Genomic DNA, 24329 nt, shown 5'->3' on the forward strand with positions numbered 1-24329 from the left:
CCAACTATTTAGATATAAGTTTTAATTTACAGTAAATACAAGAGATAGAAAAACAAGCTAAATGACATGAGAATAAACTGGACAAATTCAAAAGGTCTGAAGCACTTGACCCAGTCTCTGCTCAAATGTCTTTTTAAAAGGCAAGGAGAGGAGGGATGGGTAGCTATCCTTGATTTAAGAAGACTTAAGGGTTCTAAGAGCCAAGTTCATAGGTACAATGCTATCATACAGGATATTGTTCTAAACAAACCAGCCATAAGGAACATTTTTGAGCCAACCAGAGAAATTTGAATATGATCTGGGCATTATATGAGATGAAAATTTACTGAAATGGAAAAGCAGACATTATTGACTAAAAAAAAAGGTTTCAAGAGAGAATACACAGCATTATGCCATATTGACATAAGAATGCATATATACCCATTTGCATATATGTAGACAAAAAGATTACAAACTAAGGTACTAAAAGTAATCATCTCTAAGTGGTGGGAATATATATTTTTCTCATTTTTGTTTTATATTTTCTGTTGTTGATACAATGCACCTGCACTATTTCTATAATAGATTTTTAAAAGTTGTTTGTTTTATAGTTATCTCCAAGTCTATTTACTAAATGTCATGACAAAATATTGTCTTGTCCTGCATAACTTAAATTCAGCTCTGTATGTAGTTTAAAAAAATGCTGAATTTCTGTCAAAATGTATATATGTATATACACATATATACACACATATATATAATGAAAAAAGACTTAAGCAGCATTTACTACATGGCAATTTTTGTCACTTTAAGAATATAAAAATTCACCCCCAACCTCAAAGGGTTCTTTTACTACAGTGGCTCCAAAACCATCAGGATTATCATTTTTAACATTACAAATAATTGCCGTCATCTATTATTCTCACATAAGTAGTTCCACCTAAAAACATAGCTCAATTCAAAGAGCTATGTTCAATTATCAAAATGTTTTAGGTATTATGTCCACTCATGAGAAAAAAAAAAAAAAGAGACTGGAGGCTCAAATCAAGCCTGTAGCAATATTAATTCTTGAAGGTGAATAAACTTTACTTTGTGACGCTGTCTTGGGAACACACTCAGAAAACAAATGAGGCAGCCGTGGGACCCAAAGCAGTGGCAGATGCCACCAATCCAGAATTCCTACCTAAAAATTATAAATAGATGCCAGTCAAAAATATAAATTGAAATTTTCTGAGCAATGCAACAGAAAAATATTTTTTATTCAAAGAAATAATAATTACTGCTACTAACAAACTTTCCAGCTGGATCCTTAATTTCAGTGAAGATAATAGTAAGATTTTTAGCCTTACAGAAAAGCACAGTAGTACGAAGTCCCCTGAAATGCAGTCATTTTAACCAGGACTAAAGGCAAATGTATCCTTGCACTATGAATACTAACTAATAAAGTAAATACGGTTGCACAGGACTTGGTTAACTTACTTAAACAAAACCATTTGTCCCTATACATAAATGGGGAAGTTATATACTCAAAGTAAACTCAGTTGGCCCCCTCTTTCATTCACTTAATTATTCAAACACATAGTGAACATTCTGTGCAAGGGGCACTGAGAGCAGAGGCTAAGTAAGCAGACTACCGCACTGCAAGAGTCCCCACTCTATCAGGGAAGACAGACACACGGACGTGCAACGGTGCCACAGGCTCTACTGAATATAAGACCAAGATATTTTAAGAGATACAGAGAGAGGGATTAATTCTGCAGGGACACAGATAAAGCTTCACAAAGTAGGTGATATGTTAGATAATCCTTAAGAAGTAAAGTCAGACATCAGTAGACAGAAGAACAAACAAGAGCAATTAGAACACTGCAAGCAGAGGACAGAACAGGGATATGGAAATACATACAACATCGGGGAAAAGGAAGCAATCCAGTGCAGTTCACAGACACTGAGCTGTATGGAGAAAGCAGGACAGAAGCCTGGATTTAGTTTTAAGGATGCTGTGGCATCCTTAGGAGACAAAGGCCAGAATCAGCGTGGTGGTCTCTGTTTACAGAGCAACAATCCAATCCTTCTTTTACATAGAATCTAGGCATTCAGTCTTTTGAAGATTTCACTTTCCAAGATTCTCACCTTCCTTATTCATAGTTTGAGATTTTACCCAAGACTTTAGCATCCATCATAAGTTAGAAAGATGCAGAGAACATGTGCCACAGTACGGGAAATACATTCCCATTTAATCTTAATGACCCTACAGAGTAACAGTCCCATTTCATGAATGACAAAATTGAGGGTCAAAAAGACTGAGTAATTTGCACTAAGTTCCACAGCCAGTAAGTACTGAGTTATGATTCAAACCAGTTAGGTACATAACCCAAAGCCAGGCTTCTAATACCATGCTGCCTCATAAAAGATTAAGATTTCTTGTATTTCCAAATCAATAACAAAAATATAAAATTTTCGGGGCACCTGGGTGGCTCAGTCATTAAGCATCTGCTTTCAGCTCAGGTCATGATCCCGGGGTTCTGGGATCGAGCCCCACATCGGGATCCCTGCTCAGCGGGAGGCCTGCTTCTCCCTCTCCCACTCCCCCTGCTTGTGTTCCCTCTCTCGCTGTGTCTCTCTCTGTCAAATAAATAAAATCTTTAGAAAAAAAAAATATATATATAAAATTTTCAAAGGAAGCAAGTTCAAATGAAAGTGAATCTACTAATCAAATGTTAAAACGGAAAATCTTCTAAAAGACAATACAAAAATCACTGGCATTTCCAAAACTGATGTCAGCAATTAATGAGTACTAAATTGTAAGACAAATATTTCTTACGCCAAGCATTACACCAATACATGTCTTTCTAATATGACTTTTTTGCTTCCCAATGTTAAAATTTCTGACATACTTTTTTAGACAATTTAAACCAAATAAAAATAACTGAGAAAACTATATATATATGATTTCTAATACAGAACAGCCTTAACCTGCACTTACCGGATATACTTTTGAATAACAAGTAGAGGGTTTAATATGAAATCTTATCTAACGACTTACAAATGCTGCGCATAAAGAATTATACTAACTAGGTCACTGAAGGAAGCCAAATATTTTTGCCATCTAGTGATCTACAAAAAGAACATACGCTCCAGAGCCAAGCTGCCTGGATTTGAACTCTATCTTCACTTACTAAGTAATCTTTTGCAAGTTACCTATCTTCAGTTCCCTGTGTAAAATGGGACTAGTAAAAGTACTTATCACATAGGGTTGTGATAAGGATTAAATGCATTAATATATGGAAAACAACTAGAACAGAGTGACAGTTGTCTATCAGTTGAACAAATGGGACAGACCTAGACCATAAGGGCTCACTGTAACTATCTGGGTTTTTTTTTCCAGTGACACTGACAATTGAATAACCTAATCCTTCTAAAGAGCATCAAAGCCTAACAGAAACCTTAACTGTTTGAAATCTTGACTATATCAATTTGCCTTTTAAGTATTTAACTTAAGAACAAATGTAAAATATTCCCAAATTTCCCAAAGGGAGGAAAACAAAAGCCTTCTTTCCCCATGTTATCAGTGACTACATGCAGTAAGTAGAGAGGGAGAAGAAATGCACCCGTGCGTGCGTCGCACCTTCTGTCAGGCCTCAGCTGGATAGCCACCACTACCAGAGATCTGCAGGCGCAACACATGTCAGCAGACTACATACATGACTTTCGCCCCACCTTGGAGCCAACATGTTCAACTTGTTTTGTTTTAATTAAGGTATAATTTACATACAATAAAATATAAGGTCTTAAGTGATTTGTTGATGAGTTCTGATACTCATATATATTATGATGGACAGTCTTGATTCAAGTGCTGCAACAATCCCACCTCAACCACAGAATACTGACCACGAGAAAGAAAATAATAAATGGTAATTAAGTTCTAAAACCTGTCCACAGAAGTCAATTTCACCAATAATATAACTGACCTACTATAAAATAATGTGGCTACTATATGAACTAAATAAATTTTTATTGGTTGTTCTAAGCATCCAAAACACGAAGTATGTTCTAAGTTACACCGAATTAACAAAACGCCTTTAGAAAAACAACATGTGAGCTGAGATTTCATATTTACCTTGTCTCAAAATTTTACTTGAACCTAAATTAATGTGGTTTACACTACAAATTTAGCCAGAATTTTCAAATAGAGAATAATAATAACCAAAAATAGCTCCTTAGGCCTTATCATATGTGTTCCTGAATAGAGACAGTCTTATTTTAAGTATAATTATTGAAAATAAAGCAGTCCTGAAGTTTCTTTGTAGTACTACTCAACATAATACATAGATACACTTATCCCCAAACAACTTATAAACTAAAATACCAGTATACAGTACTGGTATTCAAACCAGTAATACTTTTTTCCTGCCATAATTAAGAAAAATTATTTCCACAGATCACATATAAGCTATTTTAAAAATTCTAGTTAGCTGGAAGTTAACAATATAAAGCTGTAACATACATGGAACACGAATGGCAAATAGAAAGTGACACACAGATTTACAGAGGTAGTGATCAAAAAGCATCAAAAGCAAATCTGAAGTTGCCTGGCTCACGAGAGGGATGGACCCTAAGCTAAATCGGCAGGAGTGAAGAAATAAAGTCACTAACAACAGAAAACAAGAAGAATCGAAAGCTAATTAGCAAATACCAGGACTTCACCATTTAATTCTATTTTCCAGGAATTTCTGGAGCTTTTCCCCTGCTTTCTGTCAGTGCTATCAACCAACAGATGCTTAAGGATCAGGTGAGAGGAAAAAAAATTTAGCCACTGATTCATAAGCTACATCAGGTCTACATTTTTTTTCCAACAAATTTTAACAAGTTTAAATTTAACCAATAGTTTCCATGTATGTCACAGTTATATCCATATTATCAACTTTACTAATCAAATTATGCTTTAAATAACTGCCACTCGCATACACTTATATGAGAGTCTCATTTAATGAAAGATTTTATATTTCTTACTAGATTTTATTTTTCTCTATTAAATGTGTAAAATGTATCTGGTTTCTAAATTGAAGATTCATATTGGTAGGAAAGCAGAAATAGGAGTTTGCTGAATTTTCCAGCTGATAAAGTGCTAATTACTCATTATTTGAGAACAATTTGTCCTAACACATAAAGCATATAATCATTCCTGTACAGAGCAAATTAATGCAGCCTAAAATCTTATTTTCTAATGTGAAAAGGGTACATAAGTACCAAAGCTTGAACTACAGAAATATTAAAAGAAAGAATGCTCCAAAAAATGGGGAGTTTTTTAAGAATAAAGTATAGTGATCAGAAACAGCACAGGACAAAGGAACATTTAAATATTTCCTAGGTGCCAGGCCCTGCACTAAAATATTTAACGCATAATGCCATCTAATATATAGAAGACCAAAGTTCCATTCTGAGCTTTGCAACTTAAAAGCCTATGACTGCAGGTAAGTTACTAAATCTCTGGGCCTCAAATATTTTTGTTTCTTTTTTCTGCAAAATAATGATCCTAACACCTGCTGTAACTTCTTTACTGATTGTTTTAAGGATCAAATGAGGTATCTGGACATATCTTTAAATCTATAAACTGCAAAGGGCTATTATAATTGTAATAAGAAGTTGTTATGATTTGAGGTTGCATGGGCTAGAAATGTCTTGTTATTTAATTTTAGTTTAAATGTCTCATTACAAGGCAACTCAATATGATGTTTTTATACACAAATTATAAACAAAAATAATTCCAATATATTCACTTAAATTCACTTTAGCATAAATTTTAGGTTCCTTTTAACACTTCTAAATTAACTGCCCATAGTGCCAAACCAGAAAGGAAAACTGACTGCCAAGTAATTTATGAGCTCTACTGGAGCTTTCTACTCCTCCAAACAATTAGGACCTCACAACTTTCTCTCAAATTGTTACATTATACCAACTTGCCTTGACAGAAAAGTTTACACATATTTTTGCTTTGAAATGAAGTTTCGATCTCACTTTCTAGAGTTCTTCTTTTTGCTGTTTTGTTTGTTTGTTTGTTTTAAGTAGGCTCCATGCCCAGCGTGGGGCTTGAACTCATAACCCTGAGTTTAAGGGTCCCATGCTCTACCAACTGAGCCAGCCAGGCGCCCTTACATCTTACTTTCTAAAGGAAAATATCACATTCTTCAAAGGTAACATCAAGAATTGCTAGTAATTCTTCTACTTAGTAGCAATAGATAAATTGGTTCATTTGGCAAGAAATCCGCAATTTGTAACAAAGAGCTATGAAACTGTTTTACCTTTTATTCCAGAAACCCCACTCTAACAATGCACTCTAAGAAAACAAAGTAAACTAGACAAAGATATCCACAAGAGTGCTGCTTATAAAGGAAAGAAATGGAAATAATCCTAACACAGCACAGTAAGCAATGCATGATATTTAGCCCGAAGAAATGTTAACTATATAGCTTTAAAAATGACAAGTACCCACTGACAGATAAAAATTAAATTGTGAACAAATACCTAAGTATATAATTATGAGCATATGTACATTAACAAAGAGGGAAAGATAATTTCCAATGACAAATACCTGACATAGAATTAACTTTTCCTATTGTTTAAATTGAAGATTACACAGTTTTAAACAAATACTTTTTAAAGGAACAATCAAGGCCCTCTGAACTTCATTTAAATGTAAGCAAATGAGAACCACAGAAAAATATCTTATCAAGTCACTGATAATGCTAGAAATACTCTAAAATCCAAAGTACAATTTTTTTGTGTATTAGCTGAAGGATTATTCCCCTCAACAAATTTAATCGATTTTTCTTCACAGCTGTTATGAAATAATGTATCTACAACTGTTCAAACCTACATCAGTGAACCCCTAAAAATTTAAGTTGCCCAACTAACTGGTTTTAACGAGCATAAGAAACAATTACCTTCTTCCTAGGTCTCTGGATGAATACGATAAGGCTGATTTCCTGTTTCAGAACTCTGCTGCTGTTAAAATACACACACGCACACCCCACCCCACCCCCATGGTTCTGCTCCCACTAACAAACATCTAAGACTCACCACCAATGACAAATCAAATAAAATATGGTTTAACTTACAAAACAACTTTCAGAAAAATCGTCGGTTCAACATGCATTAGACATACTTGTCAGCATTATATACCTGAACTAAGCCAAATGCTAACTCTAATTTTCTACAGCAAAATCATAATAAAGTATATGAAAAATAAGAAAAGTTAAAATTATAACATTGATCCAGCATTACTATAAAGTACATAAGAGTGTATCTTTTATGCTCTAATCTTTATATTCAGTGTTAGGTTTATGTTACTTCTGTAGTTCATTTCATTATAAAAGCCAAGCTTTTTTTTTTTTTTTTTTTTTTTTTTAAAGATTTTATTTATTTATCTGAGAGAGAGAATGGGATACAGAGAGCATGAGAGGGGGAGGATCAGAGGGAGAAGCAGACTCCCCGCTGAGCAGGGAGCCCGATGTGGGACTCGATCCCGGGACTCCAGGATCATGACCTGAGCCGAAGGCAGATGCTTAACCAACTGAGCCACCCAGGTGCCCCAAAAGCCAAGCTTTTTAATCATTGATTTTACCAGAGATAACCGTCCAAAACACTAGGTTTGGACTGCTCCCTAAGCCCATTAATTTTTACAGACAAAAAGACATTCATACAGGTAAGACAGAGAAGATGACAAGGGATGTATCAATAGTTTGAGAACAAAGGCCTAGCAGTATTTAGTGCAAATTCACTCAGTATTAGTAAACTGCATTCAAAAAAATAAATAACAGATTCCAACATTTCCAACTGTACTGATCTTTTAGATACAGCCATGCACTAATTTCCTAATATTCGAAAACTACTACACACACAAGGCACTAAGAAAAAAAAGTTCTAATACAAAATTTTTCTCCAGCAAGTGGGTTTTCATTTTCCTACTAATTAAGCTAAAACTGTAAAATTTTTAAATTTACTTCTAACAATCAAATTTACCTTTCAATGAAAGCACTGCTAATTCGAACCATTTTAATGGAAGAAAGCTCCAAACAAGTGTGTGCTAGACTGCTTCATTTTATATTTGGCTTTAATATAATAAAACCAGGTCTCTTTATTTTATATCTAAGCCAGGAAATCTTTTAGAAATGACTAGCTTTTTTTTTTTTTTCCCAAATGGCAAAAATAGTTTTGCCTAACTGCTGTATTTTAATCCTGGATAAGAATAATATAAACTTGAAATACAGGTCTATTTTAAAATATGAAGGCACACATATTGGCATTTATTACTACATTAGTAAGAATCATATTACTGATTTTATTATAACTGCCTTGTTCTAATACTGAAAAATATGATTCATATTCCCACTGAGGGCATTTTTATCATTATATCAACTTTATAATCACTTGAATAAGTGGATTATAAAAAAAAAACCCTGAAATTACATATACTAAAATACTAGTCAAAATTCATATTTTAAATTTTAATAATATGCAATTTTTAAATATACTAAAGAATATGAGAGCAAGTCTACATTGCTTGGTTTGAAAAGGTAATACTCTTAATTTTAGTCAGCTACCCATAAATGCTTATTCCTGAAGCAGTATCATTTTAGTATAAATCCAATTATTACAACTGGGGAAAAAAAGCACAATTACTGATCACAATTAGTTGTGGAATCTTCACATGCAAAGGAGAACATACTAAAATCTTGGAAAATAATTAAGCTGAAATTTGAATGATAAAACTAAGGAGTCAACTCTGTCAACCAATAAACTTTTTAAAAACATAAAAGTTCAACATATAGAAAAACAAAAATACCAACAGTTAGATGGGAGGGACAGAAATGAAAACAAGGGAAAGGAGCTCTTAACACCTCACACCCTTTAAATACTAATAGGTAAACAAAACAGGTAAAGACTTTTAGTATTTGGATAAAAATCTCACCTACATATGTGCTGCCTCACTTAATGTAAGAGAGAGAATTTATGTACACATTATCTGTCTATCCAAAAAGGCACCATTCTTTTCATGGTCTCGAGTTCAGACCTGAACAAATTCTATAAAGTGATGCTAGTAAAACAATCTACTTTTGTCAGACATGAATTTGAAATTGGCAAGACGTTTCTTACACAAAAAATAGAGGCCCTAAACACAAAGTCAGATGTGAGAACATAAATTCAAAATCCTATCTAAACTGAAAAATTATGCCTGATCATATTAATCATTTGGCATAATAACAAACTTCTCAATAAAAAAGTCAATATAATAAATAAAACGAAGTAGATTAAAACTAATCAGACCCTATTAAGTCCAATATGCAATTTTAAAGACATCTATGCAACCTGGCAACACCCAGTTCTTTGGGGGATGAAAAGGAATTATGTTACAGAAACAACTTACATATAGTGGCTTAAAATGAAAAAGCAAAATTTTAAATGGGGAAACTCATTTACTAGCAGAAAGACAAGAATTGAGTTGTACAGGAAAGCAGAGGACCTGAAAAATATTTAAAGCAAATAGCTAAGGAATACATATTAAATCAGTTCCCTGATGAAGTTCTATAATAATGAATTCCTATATGCCAACTGTTAGGAAGACTACAGTTTAAAAATACCAAAATCTCATATAACTTAATATCTCAAGTTAAAACATGATGTTTCCACTTAAATATCCAAATAATCTTGTAAAACTAAATGACTAAAAGCCAGACTTCCATTACATAAACTTTAGTTCTCAACCAGTATCTTTGCATTTTAGAAGAAAAATATAAACACTAGCATAACCACTAAGTTTTATTATTGCAAAAGCTTAAAACTTGATATTAGTCTTTAAAGACTATCATAGATGATTCCAAAAAACAGAAATGTCAAAACCACTCATATCACTAGATTATCTTAACTTTTTCCTATAGTTGAGTAACAGATGGCAAGCCTTAGTTCTTGGACACTGCACAATAATCACAATCTGTGTGACCTTTTCAGTATTAAAAAGAATCCAAATAGCCTTAATAACCAGCACCTGAGTGTATTTTACAGTATTACCTATAATCCTGATCAGGATGAACAGAAACTAGATATGCAAAACTGCATCATACTTTCAGTGTACTGATATTTATTTTACATAAATTTCTGACAACTAGTCCATGAAAACTATCCAGATGTCAGATTGCTTCTTCAGTTTTCAAAAAACATACATGCATACATTCACAAAGAATTTTTACCATTACTTTGTTTTCATTAGCACCAACTAGGTATGTATCATACATAGATCAAACTACAGGGAAACAACTATTTCTGATACTTCACCATTTAAAATAACTAAGGCAATTATGAGGGGTTCTGGAAACTATTTAAAAATGCACAAACACCTTTTACGTTCACTACGATGAACTACATTTTAAACTAGATGCATAGGAACAAAACTAGGAGCTAGTAGGAAATATGAAGTATCAGAAAAGTAGAATAGGCACTTTTAAAAAATTCTCTTTGGTTGTATTTGTATAAAACAAATTTTTTAAAAGAAATTTTCTTAAGTATAGCAAGCAAATGAAGTCTATTATTTATATACTGAAATAAATACCATAAGCCTTACTCAATTAAATTACAGCAATAAATGCCATCTGTTTTTCTTAACAAATTTGAAGCTATCATATAATTAGCAGTTCTGGTTTTAAAATATTTATCAGTATCTCTGGATATCTCCTATAATTTCAAAAAGAAATCACAACACTGAGTCAAAACTTAAATTTCATAAGAATTTTTAAGATAGGCCTGACATTTTATTCTGCTTGTGCAAAGTGAGAGGCAAAGTAAATTATAAAATCAAGCAAACAGAAAAAAAAAAATCACAGTAAACAATCTATTCCTAGAACACTTTCGTAATTACGTTTGCCCTAAAAACAAAACAAAATTCAGAATCCACTAAGCTACTCCCCTGACATTTTCTCATCTCTGAACTAATCTAAAGCTCCGTCCTAAATTTTTTTAAAAACTTCACATTAATGCAAGTTTTTAAATTAGATAAATAAAGCACTTCAATTCAACAGGCTGACACAGCAAAGTTAGGATCTAGAAAAGAATGTAACACATACATCAGAGAACCTTAGAGTCAGCCCTACTTTATCTGGAAAGATAGAAGTTTTTTATAACTTGTCAGAAATTTGCCATTTTACATCAACACATTTAACTCCACCAGATCTGAGTATAACAAAGCAGCTTTAGAATAAAGTGTAAGACTAAAAAAATGCATTAAACAACAAAAAACAAGTACACTGGGGGCAAAGTATCTCTCAACAACTACATAATTAAAGGAAACAAGCTAAAGATTACTTTAAAAACTATTACCAATATAAAAGTGAAAAAAAAGTTGTGTTTTTTTTTTTTAAATAAAGCATATCCATCCCGTTAGAGCAGTTCTAAGTAACATCCTTCTACATACCTCTGAAGGTGCTTTACACTTACACACTTATTGAAAACATCTTCAGCCTTTTCTAAAAGAAGTTCAAAGCAACACTTTCACTACCAGCCAAATAACACATAAGCCGTTTTGGTTACCAGTGATATCTTTTTTGGACAAAGTTCCTATTATAAAGAATGTTGGCCTAGCAGCAGTCAGAAAACCTAGATGTTAAAAGCCTCGCTCCATCATGTATTAGCAAACTGACCTTCTTAAGTACCACAGCCTAGAGGCAAAGGTACTGACTTTTATCAAATATTATACTTCCCTTATTACTATGTACCAGACACTTTATACCTTTAAGTAGAGTTTCTCGGGATGCCTGGGTGCCTCAGTCGGTTAAGCGTCTGCCTTCGGCTCAGGTCATGATCCCAAGGTCCTGGTCTTGAGTCCCACACATCAGGCTCCTTGCTCAGCGGGGAGTCTACTTCTCCCTCTGCCTGCCAACCCCCCTTGCTTGTGCTCTCTCTCTGACAAATAAAATCTTTAAAAAAAAATTATAATAGAGTTTCTCAACCTCACATTCTTGACAATTTGGGCCAGATAATTCTTTGTTGTGGGAAGGACTGCCCTGTACACTATAGGATGTATAGCAGCATCCTGGGCTCTACCAGAGCATCCCTCCCACATTGATCTCCCAGCTGTGACCACCAAAAATGTCTCCAGACACTGCCAAATGCCCAGACAAGGTGGGAGGAGGTCACTCCCAGTTGGCAACCAATATTCGGAAAACATCTCACCTATACTTCTAACAAACCTAAAAACTACCCTATGAGGATTTTTACCAACATGTTAGATATGTGGAAAAAAGGGTTCACTAACGTTAAGCAGTGTATCTTTTATTATACAACTGATACGAGGTTGAGCAAGGAGTAAAGCTAGACTTTAACTCACTCCCAAGTCCATGCTCTGTCTACCCCACCATGCTGCTTTTCTAAACTTACTGCCTCATCTACATCATCAGAATAATATTTGCCATATTGAGTTATTTAGGGTTTACAGATCAAATGAGATAATGTATATATAAATTTTATTAACCTAAAGGAAATAACACATTAAGGATTTGTTTGACTGAAGATAACATAATCCAGTGGTTCACAAAGCGTGATCCCCAGATCACCAGCATCAGCATCACTTGAGAACTTGTTACAAATGCAAATTCTCATGCCCCAACCCAGACCTAATGAATCACAAATTCTCAGGATGGGATATGTAATCTATGGTTTAACAAGTCCTCCAGGTTATTCTGATGCCCTTTAAAGTTTGAGAACCACTGATATAATGGGGAAAATACTACACTAAATGCCTAAAAACCCTACATCCTTCTTTGGACTCAATCTCTACTAGCCCTTAACAAGTTACTGATTCTTATTGGAGCTATGATTCCTACACCACAAAAGAAAAAAAAAAAAAAGGACAGACAGTAGTACTTGTTCTATCTTTTAGGCTTTTTTTCTTCTACGCAAAACCAAATGAGCTAAAGGTTAAGAAAAGGCTTTGTTACAAAAAAAAAAAAAACACACACACACTAAACAAATATAAGACACTGTTAGGATATATGCCAGCTAACTCCACTACATTAATTAAACAGGAAAAAAAAAAAAAACCTCTTCTGACTCAAGTCCTCATTTTTCTCTTATTTCATATTTCATGAATGATTAAGAATGTTAAATAAATTTTACATCATGGCTAAATAAAGCCTGGCAAAACAGTTTTCACATTTTGAAAAAATACAACAGAAAAAGCTCAAGCATTCCATTTGATCTCTAAAAGACTCAGAACAAAGTAATTCATAAGTACACATTTTAAAAATAAACACCTAAAAATCAAGCTTAGTTAACATCCCCCAAACTTCACTTTAAAAGTAGAAAAAAGGGGCGCCTGGGTGGCTCAGCTGGTTAAGCGACTGCCTTCGGCTCAGGTCATGATCCTGGAGTCCCTGGTTCGAGTCCCACATCGGGCTCCCTGCTCGGCAGGGAGTCTGCTTCTCCCTCTGACCCTCCCCCCCTCATGTGCTCTCTCTCATTCTCTCTCTCAAATAAATAAATAAAATCTTTAAAAAAAAAAAAAGTAGAAAAAAGTTTTCAGCTCTATTTATCTCCAATCAGTTCAGAATGACTAGAATACTCAAAAAGAAGTCTCACTAATTCGTGAGAGCAAAGGAATTTTAAACGGAAAAAAAACTGCATACATTTTAAAGCAGAGTTGTTTGCAACTTTGAACATGTATGCTCTATTTATAAATCACTTCAAGAATACATCTGATTTAAAGAATATGTGATTCAAATCACAATGCATTTCATAACACCTTAAGCAATTAGATACTCTTTTTTAAAGGTCAAAAATATTAAACATACAAAATTGGCAGAATACAACCCTTGCAATTACTAGTAAAGAAGAAAACCTGGTATTTTAGCTTGAAAAATCTACAAAAATCAAAGGAAATAAAATTTAAAACTATTCTGAAGAGTCTTAATAATATTAAATCAACTAAGTTTTGGGTAGCACATAGATGGCATGTGGTAGGAAAGAGAGTTTTAGACCACTCAATTGTCAAAATGTTCAATTCTACAACGGAGACTTAGACCAAAAATACAGCTAGTTTATACAACACATAACAAAATACCTAAAAATCACATCACCAGATAGCCACATATATAATGAGACAGAACACCATTCATCCTGCAATGAGAAACAAATAAACAAGCAAAAAAACTCACTGGAAATCAAGAGCTTCACTACTGACAGTACTGGGAGACAGCTAGGAGACCAGCAAAGGCAAAGGAAAAAAAAGAATCATCCCTATGCACACAAAACGGCCCTGACCAGGTAAGTCTCAAGCTTATTCCATCCTTCTCCATACCTGGCAAGAATGAATGAAGAAAAAAAAAATCCTTTAGTTTTCTTCCCATTTCCAAGGCCTAAAATTATATTGAGACTCTTGATCAAATCTGAAAATGGGATGCAATAATACAAAGGTTTAACACCAAATTAAAATTCCTATGTTATATGAATGCATTGTCAGATTACATTAAGTGTAAATTGTAGTAAGTGTAACTTGGCACTCAAAGTTGCATATCTCTCCCAAAAACGAACTTAAAAAGATACGCTTATACACCTTTATGGATGAACAGTGACATAACTTTTGTATTATACGTTAAAAGTTTTCTTTGAGAAGATTACTCTTTGTGAATAAAATGTGATATTTAAGTTGACCTATCTCTAACACTAAAGAAAATTTATTATAACAAATTTTTATTTTAAAACGTCTACTTAATTATGCAATAATAATAGGAAGTTTTCATCTTACTTCAATATCTTAAAACAAACACTTTTTGATTAGCATGATTAATTTTTCTTTGGTCAACAGTATGAGTGAGCAGACCTTTATATTCCATTTGTGATGAAACAATGAAATCACAGACATGTTATACTCAGAGCTCCTTAAGGAATATATCTATTTCAAAAAATACTCGTAGTTTGAAACAATTAAAATTCTAATATGTCCAAAACTGAGGAACTTCAGTTACAATCACTGCTCCTCCCATAAATGAAAATACAAATAATTTCTCATACATGGGTAATCCGAAATTACAATTTTTAAGTGCAGCAGTTACCATGTAAGTATTTACATTGTGGTAGGTAGCATGCTAAGCGAATTACTCCTATTATCTCATTTATTCTTTAAGATAAATTTTACAGATGAAACAGCTTGAGAAAGAGTAAGTAACCTACTCAAAGTCACCCAGCTGCTAAGTGGGAGGGCCAGGATTCCATCACAGGCATGTCTGGCTCCAGAACCTACACAGCCACCCTAACATCTACAATGAAACAAGGTACACACAGTGTGTAGGTAAAATTAATACTCAACACTTTAATGTCATTTAAAATAAATTTAAACTTATGTGAAAATGATAAAAAAAAATCCACCAAGGTAACCTCATTTTTCAGAAGTATTATGATAGTTTGCTAACTTTGTACTTATTTACACATATACACAGAATATTCACACACTATGTTAGATTCACTGTCCATATCTGAAGTGATGACTATGGATGACAATTAAAGTGCATAACCACCTAAAATATAATACGTCAACAGTCTTCTTGTCCACACTATGTACAGCGTAAGAGTATTCTTTTGCTGTCAGGTGCAGCCACAGTATCCATCTCTCAATATTCTCAGTACAACCAAGTGTATATCTAACACCCTGAAGATGTCCACCTGCCTCTTAATGCAAACTGCTGCAAATGAACAGAATATGCCTTAACTATACTGAACTGAACTAAAACTTCCCCTCTAAATTAATTCACACCTAAATAATGTTTATTCTTCTTACATTAATATTTTTTCCAAAAGCCTTTATTCCAGTGCAAATTACCTTAAAAGAACCAAATTGCTAATACCTTTTCTGTAACCAATAAAAAAATTTCAAAAAATTAGAGGATAGGTGAAGAGTCACCTTTCCTGACAAATGAAAGTATTTTACATTAGTAGGTGCATATATCCAATGCTTAGAAAGACAATCATTATTGACAGACCAGAACACTTTTGACCACCTAGCAGAGAATGCATGTGGCAGTAAGTGGCCTTTATAAAACAATTAAGGATATCATTTCACTCAGCAAATCCTTACCAACTTAAGGTTATGCAGTCTAACCTCAACATAACTGACACCTCTGATAGCAAATGCATTAATTTCAAAGCTACCAGACAGAAAGCAACTGTAAAACAGAACTGAATATTTACTGAAATCATTACTGACCCCTACCTCAGAAGTTGATACAAAGGTCTTAAGTCACTATCCTCAGAACAAATTCTAACACATTTTCTTAATGAATTCAGGTCACAAAAGAATTCTCCAATACTGACTTCACTTAAAATCAAAGTTTATCTAACAAAAAAAGGCAAGGAAGAGCGAGGGCTCCTCAAAATAAAAATAAAACTTCAGAACTCATGGTCTCTACAGGAAAAAAAATATGATATCAAATAAATGTTTTATACAATCATTAATAACACAGCTTCTAGGAGCTAAGTCCTTGGACCACGACCAAGACCAAACACTTCAAGTAAGTGAAAAACTATCACGTGCATGCACACTTCTAAATTTCTCTCTACAAACTCCATTTCACATACATTGTTTTAATATAAAAACATTTGTCTTACTAAAAAAGGCTGAGGTCAAAATTTAAAAGTAAAATGTTTACTGAGAGTGAATTAATGCTGAAACTTTGTGCATTGATTTTCCCGTAAGTATTCCTCCATTAAAAGTTACTGAAGTAATTACTTAAGTGGCTTAAAAAATATTAAAAAGTATTAAGTTATCACCAAACGAACAAACAGCAAATGGGGCAAATCTCAAAATGAGAACATGTGATAATAAGAATTAACATTAAGAAGTTTGTGTGTTTTATTTAAGTGGTTATTAGGAAAAAACAGATCTACTGTTCCACACAAACACTAAAATACCGATAGCTGCCTTTCTCATGTCATTAAAATTCTAAAAGGAAGGAACACCGATGCATCTTTCTTTTTCCACAGTTTCTAAAAATAAATGTTAAACTAAGGTGATTATAAGTCACCATTTTTTAGGATGTTTATTCAAGTAATATTCACTTAGTGAAGGATACGCGATGTAAATCCGCAGATGGCTGCCCTACTGGGCAAACTTTTACAATGCACAGCAATAAAATCCCTTTTTCCTTATATTAAGTCAGATAAACTGTAAATTATTCTCCTTTCAGATGCACTTTATTCTTGAATGACCTTTATGAAAATGAAGTTTGTAAACTGTTATACAGCAATTAGGATGCCCGGTCATGTTGTTCAGAAAAGAAATGCAACTTAGCAGATATGAAACAGGGTAAAATAAAAATTTTGAACAGAATCTTTAAAAAAACAAACACACACACACACACACACACACACACACCTCTCACGATATGGTCATTTCAGTAATCACTAATCTTAAAAGGTAATACAATTAACTTCAACAGTCCCTGTACCCTCTACAAGTTAAAAATACTCCCTATGGTTAACATCTGAAAAGACGCAAACTTATCAAAAAATAAAAATACAACCAAAACTTAAAGTTTCCATGAAATCTAAAGACACTAAATTTTTTATAGTCTCACGGTCATCACTACTTTCCAGACTAATAATAAGATACCAAGAAATTATTTTTAGAACTCAATTTTGCAAATAATATTGCAAAATTTGCAAATAATCGTCCTCAATTTTCCTGAGAAATCACTACATTCTTAATCTTTCTTATCAGACAGAAATACTCCAATTACTACTTTCATAAAGGAATTTAACCTCTCACAGGCTAGCTGCTGAAACAGATACTACAACCTGCCAGAGACAAAATCTTCAATGGCCATTTTAATTTTCCCCCCACAATAAACACAGAACACTAAAGTGAAACCAAGTAAACCAAAGTGCTTTGGTGTATCAAAATTATTGGAAGTGCAACTATCAAAAAAGAGCCCTTCACTGACTTTTTCCTAAGTCATTTTTTTTATATCAATATTTGGCTCAATAAAACCACAACTCTAGAAATTAAGTGTTACTAGTCATTTGATGCAATATTTGATGCTGCTTTCTATGTATACCATAACTAAAAGCACAGTGTTAGAGAAAGTTTTAAGTCACATAAATTTCACATACAGAGGCACACCTCTGAAATCAAAGGAGAACTGGCAATCATCTCACTACTCACGTGAAAGAACCTGGTAGAATAATTTTAAACTTAAAACCCTACTAAATTTTAAAGGAAATGGGTAAAGTAAAAATAGTATAAACGTACTCTGAATAATAAAAGCAACCTACCAAACAGCATTATAGACATTTTTCTGCATGGGGACTTTTCTTAAAAAGTTAAACATTTAATCAATTTGCTCCTATACATGTCAGTTCACACCAACAGCAGATTGCTTTTGAAATAAATTACAAATCAGTTTTTCCATAATTAATTACCTTCTAGGCAAGCAGGTCAAGTTCAGCCTGACTAGTTTTGCAATTAATGCAGAGTCCAGAACTTCTAAATATTCTTTTAAAATATTAATCCTTAACTTAACAGAAAACTTACGTTTTGTGTGTTATAGAGCTCCTTCTTCAGTAACTTTTACCTTCATCTCAAAACAAACAGTTGGGCAAAATTAGTTGTGCACATTTACGTGCAGCTATATAATCCAAAGGAATAAAACCTCTTCAGATATAAAACATTTTCTTCAAAAAACAAATCTTCCCCACAGTTTTTAGCAGGACATATGGACACTAGCGCCACTCAACCTTTAGGCAAAATGTTCACTGACATTTGCTAAGACATAATTTTTATTAAGAATACTCTATTATGCAATTACATAATTTTAACTAAATATTGTCCAGCGTTATAATTCACATCACCAAAATTTTGGTCTTAATAACAGCCTTAATAAGATGCTTCAGGCACCTCAGACCAACAACTTAATTCTGTTTTTTCATGCCTTACACATTGGCCTACCAGGAACTCGGATCGTCTGTGATACTTCCCATTCTGCAAACCAGGAGGGCTCTATCCCCATCCTTGCTCAAAACCAGTTCATTATACCTGAAACTGCAAAGATCAATGCCTTTCGATAACCACTATCTTTTGAGGTACAAAGGCCTAACTTTTAGACAACCAAAACGACACGCTTGTTACAATTCTTGGGTTTCTGTTTATTCAACCACCTGAGTCAGTAAATTTAAGACACTGGGTGAAAAACAGCTAACATACCTACACAATCTGAGGCTGGAGGTAATCCCCTCTTGCAGGCCTTTCTGTTTATGAGCTGGTATATTACACTTGCCATTATACACAAGTCAAGAGTACAATTAATGGACCCCCAAAGGTGTCAGAGGACCTGCAACTTGAATTAGGTGAGCAGCAATTCTGGCATCACAGTAACACTTAAATTTCAAGGAAGAACTGAAGCTTAATCTCTGTAATCACAATTTGCGGCACACAATACCCTTAGAACCTACACAACATTATCATCTGGGATCAAAAAACAGTCAATCTACATTCTATTACATGTGACAAGACCACTGAATATAAAATACTACTGCGCTGCAAATTTCATGCCCTATCCTGTATCACCCCATCAGGACGAAAAAAAAAAGGCGAATTTAACAAAGATCTAGTAAGAGTGCCTTAGGAGGTATATTACCTATGACACTATTGATTTCAAACTACAAAACTTCTAAAGGCAGTCCAAAGTTGTAATTAAACTTAGCTTAAATATAAAAACCTCCTTTTGCCCTCCAATGAACACCATATATGCTGAAAATGATTCTGCTTCCAAAGTTATGCAAATCAGTTCACAAGTCACATTAAAAAAAAAAAAAAGTCTATCAATGCAACCCAGGAAACTAAAAACAATCACTGCAAGATTCTGATGCAATATGCATACGTGCAACACTAATTTTCATTTTAATCTAATCTATACCCTTGATCTAGGGCGAAAAGCCAAGATTTAATCGAAATATGCTCAACCTCAAAGCGTCTACTCTTCTGTTCATATAGCAGACCGGATTACCGAGCTCACTAATCCACCACCCGTGTACTGTATTCTGTATTAACGGACAATAGCCCTTCGGAAGAGACCCCGTCGGCAGACCAGAAACCAATCGGTGCCTTGACACTTGCAAGCAGGCAAGAGTTCCATGTAGCCGAACACACCCTAGGCTGGATGCATTCAAGAGAGACACCAGACAGACACGATCTAGAAATGCGAGCAGGCTAGCTGCTATAGTCACCCAAACTACGGCAATCTCTCGCCTCCGTGTGCTCCCACGTTCTAAGAGAGAGTGACAGAAAGGCAAAGAGGGGCAGCGGCAGAAATGGATACAGGTCAAGTCTAAGTCGAATCCATCCTCTTGATATCTCCTTTTGTTTCTGCTAACGATCTCTTTGATGATGGCTGTCATGTCTGGGAGCCTGTGGCTGAAGAAAAAGGAGGAGAGAGATGGCAGAAGCGGCTGGTGGCGGGGCTTCTTCTGCAGGATGGAAATGGCTCTGGACTTGGCGGTAGCGGATGCCCCTCGCTCTGCCGCCGCCTGGCTCTGGACCGCAGCCGGGTAATGGCTGCTGCGGCGGCTGCTGGATGGTTGCAGCGACTGGGCCTGCTTCTCCTCAGCAGCCAGAGGCCTGGCCGCGGCGGCCGCGGGACGGGAAGGAGACGGAGAATCCTCGGCACGGCCGCTGCCTCCGCCGGCGGCCTCCGGAGCCCGGGCCGGGGGGGGTGCGGCGGCGGCGGAGGGGAGGTTTACAGCCGGCCCGGGTCCCTGGACGTGCCGCCGCCGCCGCCGCCGTGTTGGAGGCAGTAGGAGGGGAGAGACCAACTCTCCGGCGGCCCCAGCCCTGGAAATGGTGACAGGCGACTCCGGCCCCCTCCCCGGAGCTGCAGCCGCCGCGGCCGCCGCCGCCGCCGCCGCTTCTCCCCCCCGCTCCAGGAGCGGGAGGTGCCGCCGCCGCCGCCGCCGCCGCGCCTCAGCCGGCTCCCGCCCGGGCCCGCGGCTTCCACCGTCCCTTGCACGAGAAGCCGAGCGAGAGGCTGCACGGTTAGAAGAGAGGACGAGGACGAGGCGAGAGACGACGCCGCCGCTGCCGCCGCCGCCGGCCGGCCGGCTCCCCGAGGGCGCTGCCCCCGCGGCTGCTCACGGGCGCTGAGAGGGGCTCTGGGCCGCGGCCGCCGCCGTCTCTCATCTCCCTCGCCTGAGCCCGGCCTCGCCTCACAGCGGCTCAACTCTCAAACTTCCATCATGGCTGCAGCTTCCGAGAGGAGAGAGCCGAGCGCAGCCGCGGCTCGGCGCCCCGGCGCGTATCCTGCCGCAGTGCACAAAGAGTCCCGCCACATCACCGCCCGCCGGCCCGCCCGCCCCCTCCGCCGCCGCCGCGCCGGGAGCCCGGCGCCTGGGAGCCTGAGGGGAGGCGGGAGGCGGGCGAGACCCCGCCGGGGGAGGGAGGGACGCGGCGGGGCAGGGGCGGCAGCGCCGGGGGCGAGCGCCGAGCCCCTGGCCCGCGGGCGCCACTGAGCATGCCCAGTGCGAGCGCCCGGGGCTCGCTCGGGCTTGTGCGAGGCGCCCGCCAGGAGCTGCACTTGCCGCGGCCGCTTCTGCAGCAGCGCGGGGCCGGGGCGGGGGGGTGGTGCGGGAGTTGAAGGGGGGAGAACGAGCCAAGCCTCGGCCTGTGCCCAGAAACCCGGTCGGGGACAGGGAGAGCCGAAGGGGAGAGCTGAGGGGTGCACTGAGCGGTGTCGCTGACTCGAGTCTGAGGTTACCTGTGCACAGGTGGGGAGGACCAGGTGACTCGCGCTGGTCGGGGGACAGGGAAACGCGGGGACCGTCCCCGCCGCGAGGGCGCCCCTCCCCCCCGCCTCCGCCCCCAGATTTCCCCGGCCCGGCCCGCAGCCTCGTCCTCCTTTTGCACCGCTGTGGGATCACTGTCGTTCGCACGGACTCGCCTGCAGCCGCCTTTGCCGAGAAAGCCCACCTCTCTGTCCACCCCCCGCCCGTGTCCTCAAGGTGTCAGTCTTAGCACAAAGAACAACCCCCTATTGTGTCTCCGTGTGTATCACCTCATCCGGCTCCTTCTCACCGCCCCACCTCCCGCTTCCCCAGCAGCTTGGCTCCTTCGCCCTAAAAATGAGAGCTCGCAGCCGAGCGCGCTGCGTGTGAGCACATCGCCCCTGGACGTCTAAGGTCCCCAAGGACCACTGCCCGCGTTGCACCGAAAGCGGACCCCGGAGGACGGGACGCACCCCGCAGCCCCCTGCATTTCCCCCTGGAGAGCTGAGCATCCCTCCCCTCGGGGCTCCAACTCGGTTCACCGCGTCGGACTCCGGCTCGGGGCTCAGAGGCTGCCTCGCCCCGCCCCTTTTCGGGCCGCTGTGAAAACCCGGCCGGGTGGATCGCCGCGGGCAGGCTTCCGCGCTCCCCGAGCCGGGTTGCGCACGCCGGCGGCCGGCGCTGCCCGGGCCCGACTGTGAAATACGGGACGGTAGGAAGCGGCAGCCCCTGCGAGTGGGCGGGGCCGGGGAGACCGAGGAGGGTTCAAAAGGCGGTGGAAGGATACGCGGGCCACAGTCGGAACTACTTTCAGGAGGAGGTCACGTGTGTTCCTAGTTGGGGAACTTTCCAAATTCCCACTCCCCTATGATGGCTCGGGAGGCAAGTGCTTCGCGTCCTTCGCCCGGGGTGCCGCTGCCGTGTGTCGGCAGCGGGACCCCGAGCCTCCGGGTCGCGGCGGAAAAACAGGCTCCGACGAGCCTCCGGCCCGAGCGCTGTCGGTGCTGGCGCCTGGGGAGCTGGTTACACAAGCACCCACCTTCAAGCACGTGCCCCCACCTCCCCGCGTTGCTGGCCGCGGCCGCGGCTTCTCGCGGACCTCGGAGGGAGAGCTCCCAAGCGGCTCCTACCCATTCGCGTGCTACCTACCGAGCCAGCGAAACGGCCAAGACTTGAGACTTGGAGCTCCGACTCGGCCAACAGTGCGCGTTCCCAACCGTGGGAGAAGGAAAAGGGCCCCAGGGGTCTGGCATCTCCCTCGCTAGTGCCCTGCCCCTTGGGGCGAACCTTTCTGGTTCTGTGCACCCGGGGCAAAGGGTATCTCCTGCAGCAGCAGCCCGCCGCTTGAATCCACCAGTGTTGCAACAAACTTCCAGTCACTACCCCTGAGCCGGTGAGCGCGCCCCGCCTACTGTAGACTCAGCCAAGCGACTTATCTGGTCGGAGAACCTAGTCAATGGCCATCAGCCCAGAGCAAACCTGTCAAGTCGGCTAACAGCCCCGATTTGTTGACCTATCCCTGTGAGAGAGCTGGTTCAGAAATTCTGAGAACTGGAGCGCATTTACCCTGACACTGATCAGCTGCAAAGCGAGTTGTCCACTTTCTGCTTGAAGAGAATGAACACCAATCAACACGAATCTAGGAATTTCTTCCTTTTCTTTCCCCCTGGAAAGTAGAACTCAAGGAGACAATTGGAGTCCAAAGAATCTGAGTTGAGACCTGGGCTGAGGCACTGGCTCATTTTCTTTCTTTTCTTTTTTTTTTTTTAGATCTGGGAGAATGGGATCAATTTGCATGTGTATTGCAGTAATCGTGAGTAGGTGCCTAGGAAGGTCTAAAAGGATTTATTCGGTGACTGAAAAAGAAGACTGTGTATGAGCCCATCATGGTTGCAGGCAGCCCCTTGAAGACTAGAAACCCCAAGAGGGCTTGCTTAGAAGCCACAGGCCATTACCTAATTCCACCACTACTAATTAAACCAGGGATATTTACAGTGTTCTTGAGATCTCCCAGGCTCCATTTGTATACACTATCCTTTTTAAGATAGGCCTGCGGCAGTTAGCAACCTGCTGAATCTTCAGTGTTGATATTCATTGGAGGCTGTTTTTGTGCATGGTCCTGGTCAGCCTGTGGGAGGTAGAGGCCACAAGTGGAAAATGAAATGGGGAGGTGGGGGGGACAATCTGGAAAGAGTAGGAGAAAGGCCTCCATTTGGTTTCCAAAAATGAAAATCCTACCCACACAGCCTAGGGTAAGCCAGAGATTTCTTTATTTTATAAGTAACCAATGATAAGGAGTCCCCGATTTGTAGGTATTCCACTGGACTTCATGGTAAGAAACTGAGCTGTGTTCCATTGAGTAGCAAATACTGCTTGGTGGGGTTTCTCAGGTTGCTGATCTTGTCTCCAGAGTCCCTGCTATTAGCACTGCCCTACTCTGCCCTCCCTCCGCCGCGCCCCCCCCCCCCCAGCCTACCCTATTCTGAAATCCACTTCCCGGGAAGGAAATGGGTTCATGAGGAGACAGGATGCTTTTCCACTCCCATGGCACAGAGTTCTTG

General features: G+C 38.8%; 2 protein-coding genes across 2 annotated transcripts in view; one reads left to right on the forward strand and one right to left on the reverse strand.

Annotated features, from left to right (window-relative positions):
* Window positions 1-21125, reverse strand: part of PTEN (phosphatase and tensin homolog) — an 88454-nt gene extending 67329 nt beyond the window's left edge. Inside the window, exon 1 of the mRNA XM_078077794.1 lies at window positions 20331-21125. Within this exon, the coding sequence (XP_077933920.1) occupies window positions 20331-20409 (79 nt within the window). The 5' untranslated portion in view covers window positions 20410-21125. The remainder of the gene's footprint in view (window positions 1-20330) is intronic.
* KLLN (killin, p53 regulated DNA replication inhibitor) lies at window positions 20563-23765 on the forward strand. Its single transcript, XM_078078657.1, is given in 5 exon segments — window positions 20563-20804; window positions 20889-21066; window positions 22485-22717; window positions 22719-22836; window positions 22838-23765. Coding segments are annotated over 5 exon segments (1050 nt in total). The 3' UTR covers window positions 23117-23765.
* Window positions 23766-24329: the final 564 nt, after the last annotated feature.

Source organism: Halichoerus grypus, chromosome 7, assembly GCF_964656455.1.
Source record: "Halichoerus grypus chromosome 7, mHalGry1.hap1.1, whole genome shotgun sequence".
NCBI lineage: Eukaryota > Metazoa > Chordata > Mammalia > Carnivora > Phocidae > Halichoerus > Halichoerus grypus.